The 19454-nt window shown below is 40.4% G+C and overlaps 2 protein-coding genes across 4 annotated transcripts in view; one reads left to right on the top strand and one right to left on the bottom strand.

The window, feature by feature from the left end:
- Positions 1 to 4063, bottom strand: part of LINS1 (lines homolog 1) — a 30019-nt gene extending 25956 nt beyond the window's left edge. Inside the window, exon 1 of one of the 3 annotated variants that reach the window (XM_009210999.4) lies at positions 3896 to 4063. The gene's annotated coding sequence lies outside the window, so the exon portion shown is untranslated. The remainder of the gene's footprint in view (positions 1 to 3895) is intronic. The other 2 variants (XM_017960962.3, XM_031668295.1) reach the window with 2 other exon arrangements.
- A 170-nt stretch (positions 4064 to 4233) lies between these two features.
- ASB7 (ankyrin repeat and SOCS box containing 7) overlaps positions 4234 to 19454 on the top strand; it is a 49651-nt gene continuing 34430 nt past the window's right edge. The window contains exons 1-4 of the mRNA XM_003901441.4: positions 4234 to 4825; positions 5008 to 5106; positions 11499 to 11620; positions 13926 to 14187. Coding sequence (XP_003901490.2) covers positions 13977 to 14187 — 211 coding nt within the window. The 5' untranslated portion in view covers positions 4234 to 4825; positions 5008 to 5106; positions 11499 to 11620; positions 13926 to 13976. The remainder of the gene's footprint in view (positions 4826 to 5007; positions 5107 to 11498; positions 11621 to 13925; positions 14188 to 19454) is intronic.

The raw sequence follows: 19454 nt of genomic DNA, 5'->3' as shown, positions 1-19454 counted from the left end.
TAGTGCCATTTTGATCTCAAAAAACTTTTAAAATACCATGTAATATTTTAAGTTCTGAATTTTAAATTAAAATAAAAATGTAGTATCAAAAAACTATAAACAGTAGTATCCATAGCAGGGATTAAGTTCTGAGCTCGTTCAGTCTTTACCATATTATACATCTGACAACGTACTTGACAGAAGCAACACACATTGAAGTACCATCTTAAAATGGTTGTGGTAGAGTACAAATTAAAACTACCCCGGAAGACCAAAATCCCTTAAATTAGCAGGGCAAGAACTATAAGGAACTCAAAAGCCTCCAGTTAGCTTCCTTTCTTTCAGCATTCTTTTTGCTGTGATGACTAAGGTCTGAAATATAATTTGTCTACCCAGCCCCATCTCCTTTTCTGCCAGGTACAGCTGAACTAAGTTGGGCTAACAAGGCAGAAAATGGGCTCCAAACTTTGCTGCATCTGTCTTTCTGGTGGCCCTCTTTATTACACCAAGATCCCCAGACACCACCTGCAGGCCCACAACAGCCTACTGCCCAGAACAGTGCCTACTGCCAACTAGAGCATAAACTGCTCGTTCTCTCCACCACCAAGTGCTTTATGGGCCAGGACACAGCCTCCTGGGCAGTGGTCCTTGACCTTGGAATCTGACCTTGACACCGACATCACTGGATCATTAGGAAAATCCATGAGCCTTTGACTCCCTGGAGACCAGCTAAATCAGAATTGCTGCAGTGGGGCTGGGGCATTTTTCCAATGATAAAGTCTTTTTCTACTCAAGAAATAAACTCAATTCTGATTGAGTCAGGGTTTCATGAATTAAGCTTCCTACCTACCCCAAATTATTTCACTTATATGTTGTAAGATGTTCCCATTTTTGTGAGTTTTGTATGGTTAACTAAGTGAATGGGAAATGAAGTATATCTGTTAAAACCTAATCAATATTAACTTGTTAAAAATACTCCACAATCTAAACCGCTTTTACATCAATGAAAAGTTTGTTTCAACACCAGAGGATAAAAAACAAATCAACAAAAAGTTATAAAAATTAGCAAATCTGATAGCACCAATTCAATAAAGCAATTTAAAATCATCTAGTAGCACATTCTGTAAAACTTTGACAACATGATGTTACTTGGTTATAATATAATCATGTACTTCAATCATTTGAAAAATGGTTGTTTAACTCGAAGGCAGGATTTTAAATGAAAAACAAATGGCCAGAAATACAAAGAACTAGGAATTAGGAGACAACTCTGTTTCTAGGCTCTTCACCAACAAGTTCTTAGCCCCCCATCTCTCTACTTAACCATCATTTAGCAAACACACCATATGAATTGCACGGGTGCCAAGTCTGCTATAAGAATGAATATATTCTCCACAACAATTTACATATTTATTCACTTCTTTCTGCATCTTTTTCCTTCTTTTTGGAGTTCAAAACTTCTTGAGTCTATAATTAGTAAATGTTATAAAACTGAACATATATATTATATGTGAACTGTTAAAAAACAAAATTTGAGGCTGGGCACAGTGGCTCACACCTGTAATCCCAGCACTCTGGGAGGCCGAGGTGGGTGGATCACCTGAGGTCAGAGGTTCGAGACCAGCCTGGCCAACATGGTAAAACCCCACCTCCACTAAAAATACAAAAATTAGCTGGGTGTGGTGGAGCACACCTGTAGTCCCAGGTACTGGGGAGGCTGGGGCAGGAGAACTGGTTGAACTTGGGAGGTGGAGGTTGCAGTGAGCCAAGATCGCACCACTGTACTCCAGCCTAGGCGACAGAGTGAGACTCCGTCTCAAAAACAAAAACAAACAAAATTTGAACAAATTTAAAGATGTAATCGGCTTTTATTAGCAATTCATGAATCTGGCAGCATCTCAACTGAAAATTTAGAAAAGGTGTTCTGATTAGCTGAGCAGATGGGCTGAAGAGGGTTGAAGAAGCAAAAAGAGAATAAAAGACAGACTGGTCATTTCAAAGTTACTTTCCTTATAGAGACAAAATGGAGGAGAGACTTTTTTATCACGCTGGCTCAGGTAAGCCAGGCCCCCTTGACTCCTTGCTGTGTATCTTCTGGATTTTTTGACAACTGGCCTATTTCTAAGTTGTTTGATTATGTGGCAGCTAGCACCAGCAACTCCATTCTGATTTGGCCTGGTCTGTTGGGCCTAGTGCAGGAGTTTAATCTAAAACAATGGCTTCCTATAAATTTCATTTAACAATACTAATAAAATACCGCTTTTATTTTATTTTTTACATTGGAGTCCTGCTGTTAAGGAAAAAAAAAAAAAACAGGGAAAAATCATGGTAGAATTGAAAGACCGAAAGCTACTAAAAATTGATACCATTTAATAGTCCTGAATAAGTTGTTTCTAATTATAATTCAGCTACCAATTTCAAGGAGAAATGGAAATTTATAAAGTTGAAATTATGAAATATGATTGCTGGGAAGTACAAAGGGACAAAAATTAAAAAGCTGAATCTATCTTCACTGCCACTACTGCACTTCTACCCTGGACAACTGCAACCAATCCCTTCCAAAGTGGTTGTATCCTGGCCCACCCTACACCCACTTCCTTCTGAAAAACCAATCCACTTTCCTTAGGATAGAGTCCAAACTCCTAAACAAGGCTTACAAAGGCCCTTTAAGATCTGACTCTTGGCGTCTTCTCACCTTTATACCCCAAGCCCCAGTCTCATTACCAGTCATTCTTACCTCTATGCCCCACCCCCCAGTTTCATTACCAGTCATTTTCCCACCACTCTGCTTCAGCTACCCTAGCCTTCTTTCTGGCAGTTCCTGTAAAGAGCAAAGCATATTCTGGCATCAGAGGCTTTGCATTTCTAATTCTCTCTGCTGGCAAAATCCTTTCCCTAGACCTTGGCATGGCTGGCTATTTGTCATTCAGATGGCTGCTCAAATGTCACTTCTTCAGAGACCTTTCCTATCTTTCTTAGTTCGTTTCCTTCTGCTTATAAAATAATTTCTAAAACTCGGTAATTTATAAAGAAAAGTAATTTATTGTCTACAGTTTTGGAGGCTGGGAAGTCTAAGACTGACGGACCACATCTGGTGTCAGGAGGCAGCGCTGCTAAGTATCACGTGGTCAGGGGGCTGAGCAGGCTCACGTGTTGTCAAGTCTCTCCTTAAAAAGCCACCAGTTCTACCTCCATGATAACCCATTAACCCATGAATAGATTAATCCACTCATGAAGACAGAACCCTCATGATCCAACCACATCTTAAAGACTCTACCTCTCAGTACTGCCACATTGGGGATTAAATTTCAACATGAGTTACGGAGCGGACAGATATTCACACCATAGCACTACCTATCTAATATAGCCCATCACGTCCTGGTCAAAATCGATCCCACCATTCTGCTTGATTTTCCTCATATAACCCATCCCTATCTGATAATTTTGTGTATGTCTCCCCGAAATCACTATCTTGTTCACTGTTGTCTCCCCAAGGACTAGAACTGTGGCCAGTAAACACTTGCTAGATGAATATAAAGTGCTTAATAAACATGCCTTGATCAGTTTATCTCGCATTTTCTCCACGCCCCCTCTCCATTCATTCACAGGAACCCGCCAACGTTGCTATCCTTTCAGGAAAGTCCTTGGCCCGGCATCGCCATCCCAAAGACAGGCCCTTCTCCCCTCTAGGGGAGGCATTGCCAGCCTGGAAGCTACCGGGGTCTCAGGGACCAACAGCCGCGCCAAGACCGGGTACTTGCGTCTGAGAAGCGTTGAACAGGGGCGGAGAGACAGGGCACCCCTTTTCTTGCTTCCTGGAGCCTGCCGCCCTCCCAGCCTTAAGCCCTGAACCAGTCCCTCATTTGGCCGCACTCGTGCCTCCCCTGCTGCCAGCTCAGCGGCCGCTCCCGGTTACCTGCTTGGGATCTGGCTCAGGCGAACACTCTTCACACCGCCATTCGAGGGAACACAAATGCTCCCTCTGGGCCACCGTAGTTCACAGAAAGTACAAGCTGGCCCCTGCCTCCGCATGCGCAGAGCCCGCGTTCGGCGTATAGTGTCTCTTAGCAACGGCTTTGAGTCCCTCCGCCAGGGGCGGAGCCTCGGAAGCCACCACGGGGAAGCTGTAGGGGGAAGTGAGTGAGACCAATCGGAGACGAATCTCTGCCTCGTTCGGCACGCCTCCCTTAACTGTCGCGAATGCAGAGGCAACTTTACGGCAGGCAGAGGGTGGGGGCTGCTGGGGGTAAGGAGGAGAGAAGGAAGCAAGCAACCAACCAAGTCGCCCCCACTCCCCCCACCCCCACCCATCCCGGACCTGGTTTACGGCTCTAGGCTCAGGCTCCACTGCGGCCGCTGATTGGTTGCTGAAGGCTTGGTCCCATCCCAGTGACCCCAAAGTGCTGGAGGGAGGGGGCGGGGGTGGCCCAGTGCAAAGTGCATCTCGAAAGCCCCCTGTCCGGAGACCCCACGACTGGCACTTCGGGCCCCGTATGACCTGGGACCTCGCCGTCCCGAGACCTCCTGGGTCCCTCCGTAGCTGGAAGCCTCCGGCCCGGAGCGCGGCAGCCCCCTTCTCCGAGCCCTGGACCGGGACTGCCCCCCCACCCGAGCCGGGACTTCCTCCCTGCCTCCCTGCACCCCTGCCCCAAGGCTGCCCGGCGGCCGGGATCGCCACCTCCTGCCTGCTCGTCTGTTCGGATGCTGGCCGGGCTGGGGCCGTGAGGCACCGAGGAGGTTCAGGAACGCCAGGGTCCTGCCCTGCCTGGGGTATTTCTTCAATGGAGAAGTTGGTGAGTGTAGAGGAGGCTGAAAGGAGGAAGAGAAGCAGCAGCTGAGGAGACAGGTAAAGTCCTTTACCTCTCCCGAGGGGAAGAGGGCTGGCTGAGGAAGGAGGGAGGAAAATCTCTGCTTTTTCTTGCCTGCTCTTGCCACTATCCAGCCCCTTTCCTGAGTTCCCCCTTCTTCAGAGCCCCCTCCTCCTCACCCCTCAGGCACTACACCACTCACTGGTTTCTGTTTTTCTAGGTTTGAGCTGGCTGAAGAGGACGCGAAAGCAGGAACGGGTCTGCCCACCTATCAGAGAAGCAGAAGGCACAGTGCCTCTGACCAGCATCGTCTATAAAGGTAATGAGCCAGCCCTCCCCTCCCCCACTGTTTATTCCTGGCCCCTACCTCATTAAGCAGTGGTTTATTTTCAGGGTGGTTGCCTGGGAATGCAACCTTTTCTAACCCCCCCACCCCCAGTTTCCCAGGAAAAATAAAAACATTACCCGTGCCTGATCCTTAACATTTTATAACTTCTCTACTCAGGAACGTATTTTCCCACTTTCTCTCTGTACAGTGTGTTTCTGTGTTTTTCATTATCTTTTGGTACACTGTGCCATTTACCCTGCTCTGAGGCTTTGAGACCTTTTTGTAGCTACCCTCCCTTCCTTACTCTCATAGGAATTCCTCAATTCCTTGTTAATTGCTTGTTAATTCTGAACGACTTTCGTTTTTAATTAAACCACAATTTACTGTTTTCCCCCTTATTCTTTCCTATCACCTTTCTTCTACCAGCATCAGAAAAATCTTTTGAGTTATCGAACTGACATCGATTTGGTAGAGAAAGGTAAATTATTGGCCTGAGATTTATGAGTTTCAGAAAATAATTTGATTTTATTTCCTACTAGAAAGCCAACCTGTGTACCTTAAGAGTGTGAATGGTATGAAGGCAACATTATTACCCTGAAGCACTTAGGCGTAATTAACTCTTTGGGCTTTCTGTGTGTTTGTGTGTGACAAATGTGGATGGGCTTTAAGATACAAACAATGTTTGTTACACCTCAGATTTTCTAGAAGAGCTTTTAAAAATTTACACAATATCTTATTAATCATTTGACTCAGGATTTTAAAAACAAAGGAACCTTTTGGTGTGTTTACATATCTGGGTCTTAATTTTAGCACTCTATAAAAAAGATTTCTCTTTCTAAAACCTTTACATAGAGTTTGCTAAATTGAAATTTAGGCATCCAATTCATGTGATCACATTTCTGCTGCCATATTTTGTTGTTGCTTCTGAAAATGCACTGAAAGTAAACTTAGGACATTAGTGTAATTCCTAAAAAGGGGATATAAGCATGAAAATTATACAAGGTTTAATTCCAAAATTAGCCAAATGAATGACTTTTCTAATGTCCAGTAGCAAAAGTATAAAGTGACTTGTTAATCTGAGTTATTTGACTATCCCAGATTGTTTAGGGAATTTTTGTTACAAGGAAGTACTTAAAATAGCAGAAGTTAATATTTTTGATTTCCTATGTTCCACTGGACTTTCTGCCTTCCACAAAAAGAAATTAGCATCTTTACTGATTCTGTTAATTCTCAAGACATAGCTAAAGACGTTTTTAAGGGGATCTGCGGTATACATATTCTTGAGACATGGAACTGCATGCTAAAAGAAGAGATTCTAGGGAATATGATTTAGAATCAGTATCTACCAATGACTGTTCCCTGATGAATACTTAGGGCAGCTTTTGTATGTATATGTGGGGAATCAGGAGTACTTGACTATGTCATTTCAGTAAAAGCTAAGCAGAAATCTTTAAAGGCTAATTTTTATTATGTAAGTATGGAAGTTGCCAGGGAGATGGCCTAATGATTACTTCAGAACTTTTAAAAAATGCTAAAATATTTGAAGCATGTTTTAAAGATCAAAATGAAGTACTGTGTTTTGTATTCAAGCCTCTCAGTTAAATATTTTTTCAGCTTTAGATTTAACTCTAGGATGCTTTCATTTCTAAGAAGTAGTTTCACCTGAGATGGTAAGGGAGGGAGTCTGTGGCTATTCCAGTATATAAGGTAAGAGAGGAGAGGGCTTTACTCTGACTCTCAGCCAGTTCATTCTCATTGCTTAAATAGTATTGGATCATCTCATCTTTTAATGGTTTTTCTAAGATTAGGGAATATATATAAATTGTCAACATCTGTCATGTTTCTAATATCAGAATGATTGAGAGAGTTTTGTCTAGATTATACCAGACATTTAGAATATTTAATTTGGGTATTTATTTACCAACATGGCTAGTTAGGTAGCTTACATTTTTTAACCTGGCAGTTAGCTTTGTATTAATTCTATTGCCAATCATGTGGCTTTAAAAAAGCCCAATTTATTTGGTCACCAAATATAGATTTATAATCATGTAGTGCAAATAATTGATTTTAATTGAAGATATACAATGATGCATCTTTAGTATACTGTGGCCAGTACTTACATTCTTTACACATAAAGTGATGTCATTTACAGTTATTTAATACTGTGACGCATACAATATCTCTTTAATTCGTTCATGTTTAACTTTGGTGACACAGAGATACACCTCATCCCTAAAAGGTCTAAAGCCAGATATCATTTATATTGGCATATCTGTTACCTGACTTGCAGCCTTCCATTTCATAATCAACTGAATGCACTTCTTATGTAGGATGATTGTCTCCTTTCTTGCAAACTTTCTAGGAACTGACACAGGCTGCAAAGATGGTGTTGGCAGACCTGGGTTAATAGGATAATATTGACAGGACCTCATTGTTATAATACTTGTGATTTAAGCTTTGAGTTAGGTCTGGATAAGTGAATTCTGAAATTTCTTCTGTTGCTTCATCCACACTTCATGAAAGTTACTGGTTTCTCTGCTGGAATTTATGTGAGTCATGGATAAGCTGTGCATACTAATAAACCCTTATGTTATATGGAGGCCCAGTAATTTGGAGGAAATACTAATGCCTTTATTTGTTTTGGAACATAACCACTATGCTATATTTTGTTGAGTGTTACTGAAATAACACTTCTACTTTATTTTGGGTTCCAGGCTCCTGATCCTATCAGCAGAGCTTGTGAACAGGCGTCTCAGCCATGTTCTCCATTTTGGTAGGGCCGTGTAGTGTTTTCACATCCGTCTTCCCTCTTAGATCTTGTGAATGTGAACCATTGAAGGATTTTTTTTTTCCTCAGACCCAGTGTCATTGGAGTTGCTGATTGCATTTATTTTCTTAGCAGCGTGTATTTTTGTTTACTTTGCAAAGAAATGCTTATTTCTTTCTTTGAGCAGCAAGCCAATATCTTGTTTCTAAGTTTATGTGACATCAGAAAGCACAGTTCAGTTTACATCACTTAATCAAAACTGTGGACTTTTAATGATAATAATATGCAAAAAGTCATTAATGTCTAATCATTTATGCTGAAGGAAATATGGGAAATATGGTCAAATTTGGTGAAGGTTTTGTAACTTTGGACAGGTCTTAAGCATATTTTGTTTTATGTTTATTTTATTCTTCACTCTGTTCTATCAGTATAGACTTTTAACTGTATGAAGCAAGAAGTTTTGGGTTTAAATGAACTACACTTGACATCTATGTGGAAATTAGATGGTAATGTATTTGAATTTCTAAATTAGTAGTTTTTAATATGGTCAGTAGTACTAAAGCTTGGAGCCTAGATTGTTTTATTTTGACCCCGAGTGGAAAAGAAAGTCTTCCTTGTTTGTATGCTTTTTTTTTCCTTCTGATTGAAACCTAGAATAGAATTTCTAAAGATCATACCCTCAGAGTATCAGTAGCTCCTGAGTCCACAAAAGCTTAACTGAACATACATAACTTAGAAAATTACCTCCTGGCTGGGCACAATGGCTCACACCTGTAATCCCAGCACTTTGGGAGGCTAAGGCGGTGGATCAAGAGGTCAAGAGATTGAGATCATCCTGGCCAACATGGTGAAACCCCATCTCTACTAAAAACACAAGAATTAGCCGGGCGTGGTGGCTCGCACCTGTAGTCCCAGCTACTCAGGAGGCTGAGACAGGAGAATAGCTTGAACCCTGAAAGCAGAGGTTGCAGTGAGCCAGGATCATACCACTGCACTCCAGCCTGGCGATAGAGCGAGCCTCCATCTCAAAAAAAAAAAAAAAAAACAGAAAATTACTTCCTTTGCTATATTCGTTTTTTATTTTATAGGTGACTTCCGTGAGCTATCAGTTTTTTAGTAAACTCCCTGAGGGAAAATAGACTTTCTTCTATTCTCATCTCTGGACTTCCTCTGTCGTTTTTTAATAGACATCTTTCCCACTGGATATTGTGTTTGCTTTTCAGCTCCATGGTCTTTTCTTCATTTATACACATGTGACTAGCCCTACTCTGTCAGGCGCAGCTCTCATAAAGTAATACCAAGAGGAAATTACTTGTTCATGCTTTTGACTATTTGGGGGTCTTTTATAATAAATTATTGTCTGTCACAATTCAAAGCAGTGCACTGACAGGGATCATGTGTGCATGACTTGTGTGTATGTTTTTTTCTGGTAAACACTGATGCGCTAGTACATGCAGGGAGTACTTTTTTGGTTTAAACCTGTGGTTATTGTTTATAGCACTTGGTATTTTCAGAAAAGAGAAAAATAATCTTAAAATGTCTGGGATTTTTAAAAATTCATTTTAAGTATGCAGAACTCTATTGTAATACCACCTGGAGGTGCTACCTGTGGCCAGACCCTATCACTGTGCCAAGTACTTGTGAAGCGTTCCGTAGACATTTGTTTGTTTGACTGAAGGAGCTCGTATGGAATTATCACAAGTTGCTACCGCCTGTGCATCTTTCTTGTGGGGAGAAATAGTTTCGCCACTTCATCTTCTACCACCAGGCCTTCTCTTGATATTATTAATAAATTAATACCATTTCCTATTCTGCTCAGCTCTCATGCCCTCTTCCCTGTCACCTCCAGCTGCCTCCGTGGACGTGGAGATGGGTAGTTGGAAGCCAGCAACAACCACAGGAATTCTTACAGGCTTGAAGCTATATTGGGTCATTTTTACTTCTTATGGGAAGCAAGGGGTGCTGAGGACACACTTAGAAGTGAGAAGTCCAGTAATGTTCACTCTTGAAATGTAGACGTAGCTCATGTGAAAAGTGGTAGCATATTCATTTGTGGCAATGTGTGAGGCTCATCATTGGAGATGCTGATTTGCATTTTAAAATAAAATTTATTATAGGAAAGCTTTGGATTTACAGAAAAATTACAAAGGCAGTACAGAGTTCCTAGATGCTCGACACTCAGTTTCTCCTATTAACGTCTTGAATTAACATACATGTTTGTCACCACCTTGAGGAGGGACTATCCAAATTATTTGGAATTCTGAACAACAGATGTGTTTCTCCCCCTCTTTATTTATCCAGTCAGTTATTTGTATCAGTGTGAACTCTTGGTATCTGCTTTGTACTTTGTCATTTGGTACTATTTTAAGTATTGCTCCAGTTGTTCCCTCTTTGGCTATTGAGGGATCCTTCAGTTGGCTCCTGTGTCCCTTTGACTTGCCCCATCGTGGTGTCTTTCTTTGAGCACCTCTTTGCTTTCTGGCACCGTGCGATGTTCCAGTCTTGGAATCAGCCATTTGTATAAGGATCTTTTTGCATGTTTCACAGCTTGTTTCGTAGGATTTGTTCTGATCCTGTCTGCCTCATTTATTTAGAAATAATAATAGAATTTTAAAACAAATTTTATTTCCAAGAGCAAGTTGGCAAACTCTTTACCTTCCTTGAAGAAGTTTGACAAGGAAAAGTAGATGAGAATAGAGGAAAAGAGAGAAGTGGATATACCAATTTGGATTGGTTGAAAATTCTGGTGTGCAGCTGGCAGGACATACAACTGCCACATGCCAGGTTGCTAAGTGGTCTGACCTTTTCTTGTCTGAAGGTTTAAGTGATGCTCACCCACCATCGGGGGATAGGGTAGTAGTTCTCCCAATACGTAATTCCTAGAGTTTTGTGTGGAAGTCACTTTGTGTCTTTAACCTTGATGGAATTAACAGAGCTGGAATTTAATTGACAAGAAGAATGATCCCTTTTCTTTTAGTTGTAGAGAGAGTTTATTCAGAATTCACATGGGGAACCTGGCAAGGCTGTTGTTAATGTTTTATCTAGTTTGGTGTATGCGTAAAGGAATAACAATTTCAAAGTGATTGACTTGATGCCTTTAGGGCATGTGAAGAAAAAGCATTTAAAGACACAGTCTCCTTTTAGTTGTCATAGATTTTATTTTAACCCAGGCCACCTACTATATTTAATGCACACATATTCTCATTTAAGTCCTGTTTAGAAAGTGCAGGTGACTAATGGTGTCAGTTAAAAAGTAATTCAGATAAAGCAAGTCTGAAAGTATATTCTCAGTAGAGGAAAATGAAGAATCTATGTTTGCATCCAAATTCCAAATATGTGATTTATTATTTTTTTTATTTGCTCTTTTTCAAATAGCTGCATTTTGGGGGGAAAATCCTGAAACTAAATTATTTCTTACAGAAAATAACAAGATTATTATTTCTGTAAGAAAATAATCTTGTTATTTTCTGTAAGAGTTGATCTGAGTTCTTTCTCTGCTCTACAGATTTATTGTAAAGCCCTGAAGTTTAAATTCATCAAAAGATAGACTGTGCAGACAGCTATGATTATTATTTTAAGGAATTTTCCTATGATTGTTATTTTTATTTGTTTTTAGGTCAAGAAGGCTTTTTTGCTCTGCAAGCTGGACATATTTTGAAGCCCCTCCCCACGATGCTGTATGTGCACAATGGTTATTAGGCAATCCATACATCAGGAGAAGGGACACTCTTCCATAAGGTGAGTTGACTCAGGGTCATTGATCATCTGTGTTGTTCTGGGGGAAAACTCATTTAACTTTTTTACTTCTCTCTTAAATCGGTTAATGTGTACTAAATACACCACTCACTAAAGAAAACCCAGGTTTGTTTTCATATTGTTTCAGTCTTTTTGTTGTGTGGTAGACCTCATTTTAAGTGCCAACATAATCACTTCATTAAAAAGAAAATCTGTTAAGGATGATTGTGAGCATAGTAAGTTTCCATTAGTTCCTTCAGATGGTCTTCAGCATTTTCTGTTATAACTGAGAATAAGCAAAAACCTATTCTGAAAGGATTCTCGTTTTAAAATTTCTGAGAAGGGACAATTTTTGTGAAGGAATTGAGAGAAGAAATAAGAGACAATCTTGTGGCGGGGCGCGGTGGCTCAAGCCTGTAATCCCAGCACTTTGGGAGTGCACATCACGAGGTCAGGAGATCAAGACCGTCCTGGCTAACATGGTGAAACCCCGTCTCTACTAAAAATACAAAAGAATTAGCCGGGTGAGATAGCGGGCACCTGTAGTCCCAGCTACTTGGGAGGCTGAGGCAGGAGAATGGCGTGAACCTGGGAGGCGGAGCTTGCAGTGAGCCGAGATTGCGCCACTGCACTCCAGCCTGGGGGACAGAGCAAGACTCTGTCTCAAAAAAAAAAAAAAAAAAAAAAAAAGGAGGCAATCTTCTCTGAGGAAATAGCTATTTGTAGAAGTAGCTTGATATTTTTAAAGTTGAGCACTTAGTCATGATACTTATGAGTAGGTAATGACACCATTTCCTATGTATAAAACAACATAGGATATTTGTATTCTTAAGTTGTAACGATTTAACTTAAGTTAGCCCTAAGTTTGCCTTTATACAGTCTATAATAAGTTTTGCAAGATAAATGATTGTTGGTAGCAAGATTATCCTGAGATGTCTAACCTACATATGAGAACAGAAATGTCTTTAAAGGGCTTTATCACACTTTAAAAAATTTTTAGAAACAGAGGCTGCTAGTTAAGAGATGAGTCTAATCTATTCCTTCCAGTTAGCACACCTGGAGTTGCTTTCCAGAAGCTTGTTAGTTTAGTTTGCTGTATGTAGTTAAAAACTTAAAAACACACTAAAAACGTTTTTGTATACACGCGTAAGATGCAACTTTTTACCATTTCACTTTGGACTGTTCCTGTTTCCATAAAGGAGGTCTCATTTTACTTTCTTTAATTTTTGAGACAGGGTCTTGCTCTGTATCCCGGGCTGGAGTACAGTGGCACAATCACAGCTCACTGCAGCTTCGATCCAGGCTCAAGTGATCCTCCTGCTTCTACCCGAGTAGCTGGGACTACAGGTGCACACTACTATGCCTGGCTAATTTTTTTATTTTGTATTTTTTTTGTAGAAACAGGGTCTCACTGTGTTGTCCAGGTTGGTCTCAAACTCCTGGGTTCAAGTGATCACTTCTGCCTTGGCCTCCCAAGGTGCTGGGATTACAGATGTGAGCCACTGTGCCTGGCCAGATATTTCATTCTATATTCGGTTTTAGTACAGTCCTCTTTTCTGAACTATTAGAGAGTATGAGAATTCACTGTACTACTTTTCCTTTCAGTAATTTTATCATGTGGTTAATCACCAGATTGTTTAGATTCTTTTTTTGTTTTGTTTTTTTGTGACAGAATTTCACTCTGTTACCCAGGCTGGAGTGCAGCGGTACAATCTCAGCTCACTGAAACCTCCACCTGCCGGGTTCAAGCAATTCTTGTGCCTCAGCCACTCAAATAGCTGAGATTACAGGCATGTGCCACCACACCCGGCTAATTTTTGTGTTTTTGGTAGAGACGGGGTTTCACCATGTTGGCCAGGCTGGTCTCGAACTCCTGGCCTCAAGTGAGCCGCCTGCCTTGGCCTCCTAGAGTGCTAGGATTATAGGCGTGAGCCACTGTGCCTGGCCTGATTGTTTAGATTCTTAAGGTTTTAAAATATATTGTATCATCTTGCTAGTTTGTTTTTTTGTGGGTTTTTTTTTTTTTTTTTTTTTGAGATGGGGTCTTGCTCTGTGGTCCAGACTGGAGTGCAGTGTTGCTGTCATGGCTCACTGCAGCTTTGATCTCCTGGGTTCAGGTAATCCTCCCACCTCAGCTTCCTGAGTTGCTGGGACTATAGGTGTGCAGCACCACACCCGACTAGTAGTATGCACTGTCATTAGTAAGGTTTACTGATTTAGCAAATGGAATGTTCTGTAATATTTAATGGACACAGTATCAGGAACCAGCTATTCTAAATTTTACATTTTCTACCTTCTCTTCTTAAAGGCTGTTCCCCGTGACCTAATGAATCCTTTGTAAAAAGTGGACTCAGCTAGGATGTTACACCATCATTGTCGAAGGAACCCTGAACTCCAGGAAGAGTTGCAGATTCAGGCTGCGGTGGCTGCTGGAGATGTCCACACAGTGCGAAAGATGTTAGAACAAGGCTATTCTCCAAATGGCCGAGATGCTAATGGCTGGACTCTGCTTCATTTCTCTGCAGCAAGAGGAAAGGAAAGATGTGTTCGGGTTTTTCTAGAACACGGAGGTGAGTTTTGTAGAAGCAAATCTTTTTCCCCAAGGAGAAGCATAAATTATTTTTAGTTTAAAATGTGTCTATGTGTAATTTTTAATGCTTCTTTTCTGTTAATACTCAACATTTTATTCTCTCTCCTTTGTGAAGATTTGCTATAAGTGTGCCTTTTTGTTTAAAACCAGATTGTTTAAAAGATCAGTTTTATGAATGGATTATTTTCCCTGAAACTGTAGTTTCTGTACAGCCAGGTTTGCCCAGGTTATTTCAGCTAAGCAGCCTTTCTTCAGGTTGTCCAGTTGCTTTTGTTTCAGAAGCAGAAGTGGCTGTGGTATACTCATAATTAGAGAATTACACAAGTTTCCCCTGTTGATTATTGCTCAAGCATATAGACCGAGCACCAGTCCTTTAAACATCATGGCCTAATGATACCCTATCCTTATCTTTTTCTTTTAGATGCTTTCCTTTGTTATTTTAGAGCACTTGTTTTTTCCAGAAACTGTACATAGTTTGTAGGTATACTGTAAGAAGATTGGTTATCTGAGATCTAATTTTGTATAAATATATGCAATTGGAAACTATATTTGACATATTAATGTTTTTGCTTCAAAAAACTGTCCATTCCCATGGTTTTTAAACCAATAATTGTCCAAAACTACTTTCTCCAGTTGAATTTCAACCTACTTTATTTTCCTAGAGATGGATTTTATATATATTTGATCATGTACACCCATATTATCTCTGTAAATTATGGTTGAAAGCAGCTTGGTTGGGGACTCAAATTACATACGTGCCATTCTAGGGCTTTAATTGCTCATTAGAAGTGATTTAGTTTCCTTGCTAAGGTGCACTTTGTTACAAAACTAGCCAAACTTACTTGCATTTTGAGGTGCAGAAAAATGTTGGAAGTTCTAGAATTCTTGTGAGGGTCATGTGAATAATATGAATACAAAGGCTAACAGGATGGACTAATTGCAAGGCGTGCTAACACTGAGACTAGGAGTAGCCGTATGGCCCAGGGGCCTTGAAATGGGAACTATATGCCTGAAATAGTTGACCATTGTCAGAACCCAGAAATTCTGTGGCCTGTGCCTACTTTGTAGCTTGTCTTCCATGTAATTTCACCTTATAACACAAAAACCTCAGTTCTGAAGTTGATGAAAGGGAAATAGAAGTGGAATGCCAGGAAAAAGATATGTAAAAAGTAAAAGGTGGGTGTAAAGTCAGAACGGTTAAAATTTTATGCAGGGTTTCATGACATTAAGACCAAGATCAGGGCTCACAATGTTTATTCCACCTAGTCCTGTTGCTTTTCACTTCTGCCAGCCTCACTTTAAAAAAAGTTAATAAAAAATATTCTGTTATTCAAGTAATACATGAATATTGTCTCTTTCAAACAAAGCAAATCTTCAGTTAAATTACAAATAAAGCCAAAGTCCCCTTTGACTAACCCTAATCCTTGTCCGTCTGCCTCTGTGTGGATGTAACTGGGTATACATTTGGTTTAGTGCTTACCCTTCTAGAGTATTTCCTAACACTATTACATGAACTCATAGAAATTCAGTCATATGGCCAGGCACAGTAGCTCACGCCTGTAATCCTAGCACTTTGGGAGGCCAAGGTGAGTGGATCGCCTGAGGTCAGGAGTTCGAGACCAGCCTGGCCAAGGTAGTGAAACCCCATCTCTACTAAAAATAAAAATTCAGCTGGGCATGGTGGCGGGCGCCTGTGATCCCAGTTACTCAGGAGACTGAGGCAGGAGAATCGCTTGAACCTGGTGGGTGGAGGTTGCAGTGAGCCGAGGTCATGCCATTGCACTCCTGTCTGGGCAAAACTGTGAAACTCTGTCTCAAAAAAAAAAAAAAAGAAAAATTCTGTGGTATTATGTTGTGCGTTGTTTTTGAACATCAATAATATACTGACTGTGTAATTCTACAACTGTTGTTTTTTATACAGCTGACTTAAAGACTTTTTAATAACAGGGGTCTGCAAACTTGTTCTGTAAAAGGCCAGATAGTAAACATGTTAGACTTTGTATGCCATACTGGCTTTTGTAACTACCCAGCTCTGCTGTCATAGCATGGAGGCAGCCACAGATAGTATGTAAATTAATGGGTGTGGCAGTGTTCCAATAAAACTTTATCAAAACCAATGTGGGGTGAAAAAAAGAAAAAAAACAGTGAGGGGCTTAGAGGCTGTAGCAGGGGTGTCCAATCTTTTGACTTCCCTGGGCCACATTGGAAGAAGAATTGTCTTGAGCCACGAATAAAATGTACTAACACTAACAATAGCTGATGAGCTTAAAAAAAAAAGCGAAAAATTATCATAATGTTTCAAGAAAGTTTATGAATTTGTGTTAGGCTGCATTCAAAGCTGTCCTGGGCTGCAGGTTGACCAGCTTGGGCTAAAGTTTCTGAATCTTTCTCTCTGTGTATGTGTATGTATCTGGTTACATGCAGCATAAGGACATTTTGCTCAATCATGGACCCCATTTACAATGGTGGTCCCATAAAATTATAATACCATGTTTTACTGTACGTTTTCTATGGTTAGGTACACAAATACCATTGTATTACAGTTGCCTACAGTATTCAGTACAGTAACATGCTGTACAGGCTTGTGGCCTAGGAATGGTAGGCTATATGATATAACCTGGGTGTGTAGTACGCTGTGCCATCTAGGTTTGTGTAAGTGCATTTTATGATGTTCACACAAGAGCAAAATCACCTAACAACCTAGTCCTCAGAATGTATCCCTGTTGTTAAGCAGTATATGACTGTATATCTATATATATTTTAATAGCTTTATTGAGATATAATTCAAATGCCATAGAATTCACTCATTTAAAGTGTACAGTTAATGGCTTTTGGCATATTCATAGAGTTGGATATTCATCACCACAGTCAATTTTAAAACATTTTCATTATCCCCAAAGAAACCTTCTATGGGTTCTATTAATACATATTGATTCACTCTTCTTTTCAGCTGCTGAATATAGTATTGATAAGTATGGATATACTATCATTTGTTTATTCTCTTTTATTTTTTGAGAATGGCTGAAATGTTCACAGCAGGAGATTTTGTTTTTTAAAAGGTAGTGCATACATACATGGTTAAAAAGCAAATTAAAGCTGCTATAGACTGATCAATGAGGGGCAAATCTCTAACTTTTAGCCCCAGTCCCTTACTCTTCTTCCTAAAGGCCATCTCTTTCACTGGTTTCTTTTGTACCATCCAGAGATAGTCTATGCATGTAGGCAGAAATATTTTTCCATTTTCCACCTTGTAGCCAGCTCCCTTTTTTAAACGTTCTGTTCCACCTCTTGATTTTTTCACATGACAGTTAATTTAGTGATGGTTCCTTATCTGCATAGGACTCTGTCTCAGATTCCATCGTATAGATGTAATTTATTTACACTTACTTTCTATTGTTGGATATTTTACGTTTTCATTTTTCTGCTACTAGAAACATTACAGAGAATGTCCTTGACTGATCATATTACATTATGTGAGAGTTTATTTCTTGACTAAGTGCTAGAAGTGCATTTGCCAAGTCAAAACATTTTTTATGGATATTGGCAAGTTGTCCTCCAAAGAGATTGTCATCATTTTATGTCCTTACTGACAGGGCAGGATAGTGCCTGTTCACCTGCCTTTGTAGTGATGTCTACCAGATGGTTTTCTCCTTCCTGGTGTGATATGCCTGCCTCTCTTTTTTTTTTTTTTCTTTGAAAAAATGACATGAGTAACAAACATTGAAAGACTGGGCTTTTTGTCTTATTGATTTGTTGGGATTGTTTATATATTCTCCTTTGTTAATATGTTGCAATATTTTCTCTCTTTTTGTAGTTTGTTTTTCACATTCTTGTTTCTGTTGTTGGGCAAAAGTCTACTTTTTAATGTAGGTGAATTATGGTTTTCTTTAGCCTTATAGTTTGTGCCCTTTGTGTCTTGTTTAGGAAATATACTGCAGGGTCATTATTTGCCTTTATTTTCTTCTAAAATGTTTTATGACATTTAGGTTTTTTATCTGTTCAGAATTGGATTTGGTGTATATGAGGTAGCCTGGTAAAGTTTCACTTTTTTCCCATGAAGATAGCCTAAATCATGCCTTCTTTCTTCATTATCGTGCACTGCTAGGTCAGATATAAGAGTTTCATATATGTGTGGTTCCATTTCTGAGTTTTTATTTAAAACAACAAATATTTTGGATAAGCCCTATATTTGTTTTTATATAGCACCTCCTACCTGATACCCTTTCCCTAGTAGAATAAGAGTTTCAGAGAGTGTTTCACCTAGTGTATTATGAACCAACTTAGAAAAATTAGTAGAAGAAAACACCTACTGCCCCACTTGCTTATGGCCACTTGTGGTGCTTAGGTGTGCTCTGTATTTAATCTAGTCCTGGCTTGTGACCTCTAGACCAGTGTAGCCAAGTGTGTTTAACCTCTGCACTCCCATGGCTGATAGATGTCGTCAGCACAGCACAAGCTGTGTTCGTATTCTCACTACGGTGTTCATTCTAGCAAATGACACCACAGCCTCTGATTGCCTTGCCAGGAATCTAGAAACCATCCTTGGTACCTTTTCTTTACCTCCAATATGACTGATGGCTAAGTCTTATAGATTCTGCCTCCTAAAAAGTTGTCAGATCTTTTCACTTCCTTTCCCTGGAGATGCTGCCCCATTCTTGGGCCAGGAAACATTCCTCACCAGGACTGTTACAGTGGTCTCTTCCATCCCTGCTTCCAGTCTTGCCCCCTCCCAACCTGTCTCCAAATAATGTGACCTGTTAAAATGGAAATAAAAATATTTCCTTTTAAAAATCCATAATTGGGCCGGGCGCGGTGGCTCAAGCCTGTAGTCCCAGCACTTTGGGAGGCCGAGACGGGTGGATCACGAGGTCAGGAGATCGGGACCATCCTGGCTAACACGGTGAAACCCCGTCTCTACTAAAAAATACAAAAAACTAGCCGGGTGAGGTGGCGGGCGCCTGTAGTCCCAGCTAGTTGGGAGGCTGAGGCCGGAGAATGGCGTAAACCTGGGAGGTGGAGCTTGCAGTGAGCTGAGATCTGGCCACTGCACTCCAGCCTGGGCGACCGAGCGAGACTCCGTCTCAAAAAAAAAAAAAAAAAAAAAATCCATAATTGGTTTCCCATTTCTCTTACGATGATATTGAAAGTTTATAACTTGATCCACATGGTCCTGCAATGCCTGGCTCCTCTTACCTTTCCAGCTGCAGCTTTGAGCCACAGCCCCTCTGCGTTCTTTCAGAGTCGCTG

Source organism: Papio anubis, chromosome 7 (assembly GCF_008728515.1).
Source record: "Papio anubis isolate 15944 chromosome 7, Panubis1.0, whole genome shotgun sequence".
In the NCBI taxonomy this organism is placed as follows: domain Eukaryota; kingdom Metazoa; phylum Chordata; class Mammalia; order Primates; family Cercopithecidae; genus Papio; species Papio anubis.
Note: the sequence above shows the minus strand (reverse complement) of the source record. Positions and strands in the feature narration are given on the sequence as shown.